Source organism: Neopelma chrysocephalum, unplaced genomic scaffold, assembly GCF_003984885.1.
Source record: "Neopelma chrysocephalum unplaced genomic scaffold, ASM398488v2 Primary Assembly neopelma1_95080, whole genome shotgun sequence".
Classification (NCBI taxonomy): Eukaryota; Metazoa; Chordata; class Aves; order Passeriformes; family Pipridae; genus Neopelma; species Neopelma chrysocephalum.
In genome coordinates this window covers 495-3,165 of record NW_020923779.1, presented here as the reverse complement: position 1 = coordinate 3,165, position 2,671 = coordinate 495, and the positions used below count along the sequence as shown (strand labels likewise).

The 2,671-nt window shown below is 64.4% G+C and overlaps 1 protein-coding gene across 1 annotated transcript; it reads right to left on the bottom strand.

Annotated features, from left to right (window-relative positions):
- Window positions 1–232: 232 nt before the first annotated feature.
- LOC113980734 (solute carrier family 12 member 6-like) lies at window positions 233–2,504 on the bottom strand (the record flags this gene model as incomplete). Its single annotated transcript, XM_027707936.1, has 4 exons — window positions 233–287; window positions 865–963; window positions 1,601–1,704; window positions 2,330–2,504. Coding segments are annotated over 4 exons (433 nt in total), but the record flags the coding sequence as incomplete, so codon positions are not given.
- Between the last annotated feature and the right edge of the window lie 167 nt (window positions 2,505–2,671).

Below are 2,671 nucleotides of genomic sequence, written 5' to 3'. Positions count from 1 at the left end.
CAGGTGGGACAGGCGGGGGTCAGGTGGGCCAGGTGAGGGCAGGTGGGCCAGGTGAGGGCAGGTGGGACAGGAGAGGGTCAGGTGGGCCAGGTGAGGGCAGGTGGGACAGGTGAGGGGCAGGTGGGACAGGTGAGAGCACCTGGGACAGGTGAGGGGCAGGTGGGACAGGTGAGGGCAGAAGGGACAGGTGGGGGTCAGGTGGGACAGGTGAGGGTACCTAGGACAGGTGAGGTCAGGTGACCAACATGAGCCCCAGGCACAGCACGGCCCCACCCAGGGACTCGCCCCTGAGGGACAGGTGGGACAGGTGAGGGCACCTGGCACAGGTGAGGGCACCTGGCACAGTACCAGCGCGTCACCAACATCAGCCCCAGGCACAGGACAGGCCCCTGAGGGACAGGGGGCACAGGTGAGGGCACCTGGCACAGGTGAGGCTCAGGGGGGTCACTCTGGGGTCACTGTGGGTCTCTATCGGTCACTCAGGGTCACTCAGGGGTCACTGTGGTCACTGAGGGGTCCCCAGGGGTCACTCAGGGTCACTTTGTCGATCACTCTGAGTCACTATTGGTCCCTGTGGTCACTCAGGGTCCTCAGTGGTCACTCAGTGGTCACTCAGGGGTCAGTGTGGTCACTGAGGAGTCACTCACGGGTCACTGTGGTCACTCAGGGGTCACTGTGGTCAGTCAGTGGTCAGTCAGTGGTCACTCAGGGGTCAATCACGGTCACTGTGGTCACTCAGTGGTCACACAGGGGTCACTCAGGGTCACTCAACGTCACTCAGGATCACTCAGGGGTCACTGCAGTCACTCAGGGGTCACTCAGGGGTCACTGTGGTCACTCGGGGGTCACTCAGTGGTCACTCACCAGTGGTAGAGGCGGCACCGGGGGCTCCAGCCCGGGGTGGGCAACAGGCCCTGGAGGGCACAGGCCAAGTTCAGCCCCAGGTACGACGTCAGCCAGAACCTGCAGTGATGTCACCAGAGGGGGGTATGACGTCATCATGGGGGCGTGACATCATCAGAGGGGTGTGATGTCATCCAGAGGGGTGTGATGTCATCACAGAGGGTGCGACATCACTGGGAGTGTGATGTCATCAAAGGAGATATGATGTAATCAGAGCCGGTGTGATGTAATCAGAGGGGGTGTGATGTCATCAGAGGGAGCGTGATGTCATCAGGAGCGTGACGTAATCAGACCGGGGTGATATCATCGGTGTGTGATGTCATTGGGGGGTGTGTCATTAGAGGGAGTGTGATGTCATCAGATGGGGTGTGGTGTCATTGGGAGTGTGACATAATCAGAGCAGGGTGATGTCATCGGTGCGTGATGTCGTCTGGATGATGTCATCAGATGGGATATGATGTAATTAGGGTGGTGTGATGTCATCAGAGGGGGCGTGACATCACGGGGGGTATGACATCACCAGAGGGATGTGATGTCATCAGAGGGGGGTTGACATCATCAAATAGAGTGTGATGTCATCAGGGATTGACATCATCAGAGTGGGTGTGATGTCATCAGAGGGGTATGATGTAATTACAGTGGTGTGACATCATCAGAGGGGTGTGACATCACCGGGGGGGTTGAAGGGGTCACTCACACGGACAGAACCGGCGCCAGCAGGTCCAGGGAGCCCAGCAGGACCCCCAGAGTGGCCGTGGCCGCCGTGGCCACCAACGGCCAGAGCCGACCCCGGGACAGGGCCTGGGGGGACACGGGGGGGTCACGGGGGGGTCAGGGACGGGGGGACCCCCAGGGACAGGAGCGACCCCCCCAAGGGATATCAGGGACCCCCAGAGACACCAAGGACCCCCCAGGGACAGCAGGGTTCCCCCCCGGAGAGCCCAGGACCCCCTTAGGACATCGAAGACCCCCTTAGAGATATCGGGGACCCCCTTGGGGACATTGGGGACCCCCTTAGGGACTGCAAGGCCCCCCCCGGAGACCCCAGGACCCCCTTAGGCACATTAGGCCCCCCCCAGGGACACCAGGACCCCCTTAGGGACATCGGGGACCCCCTTAACAACCCCAGACCCCCCCGCTGGAGACCCCAGGACCCCCTTGGGGACATTGGGGACCCCTTAGGGACTGCAGGGGACCCCCCTGGAGACCCCAGGACCCCTTTAGGCACATCAGGGCCCCCCCCCAGGGACCCCAGCCCCCCCTTAGGGCCATGGGGACCCCCCTGGGGACATTGGGGACCCCCTTAGGGACTGCAGGGCACCCCCCTCCGAGACCCCAGGACCCCTTTAGGCACATTAGGCCCCCCCCCCCAGGGACCCCAGCCCCCCCTTTAGGGCCATGGGGACCCCCCCTTGGGGACACTCACGTGTGGGAGGGGCAGGGCCTGTGTCCGGGCCAGCCCCCGCAGCAGGCGGGACCCCCCCAGCAGGGCCTGCAGCCCCGCCCCCCCCGCCGACAGCAGCACCCCCACAACCGGCACCCAGGGCCAGGGCCAGGCGGCCGCCCCCAGCACGGGGGACCCCCCCAGGGACACCCCGAACCTGTTGGGGGGACAGGAGAGACCCCTCAGAGACACCCCAGCATGGGGGACCCCCCCAGGGACACCCCGAACCTGCAGGGGGACAGGAGAGACCCCTCAGAGACACCCCAGGGACCCCCCAGGGACACCCCGGGGACAAGGGGACCCCCCAGCACTGGGGACCCCCCC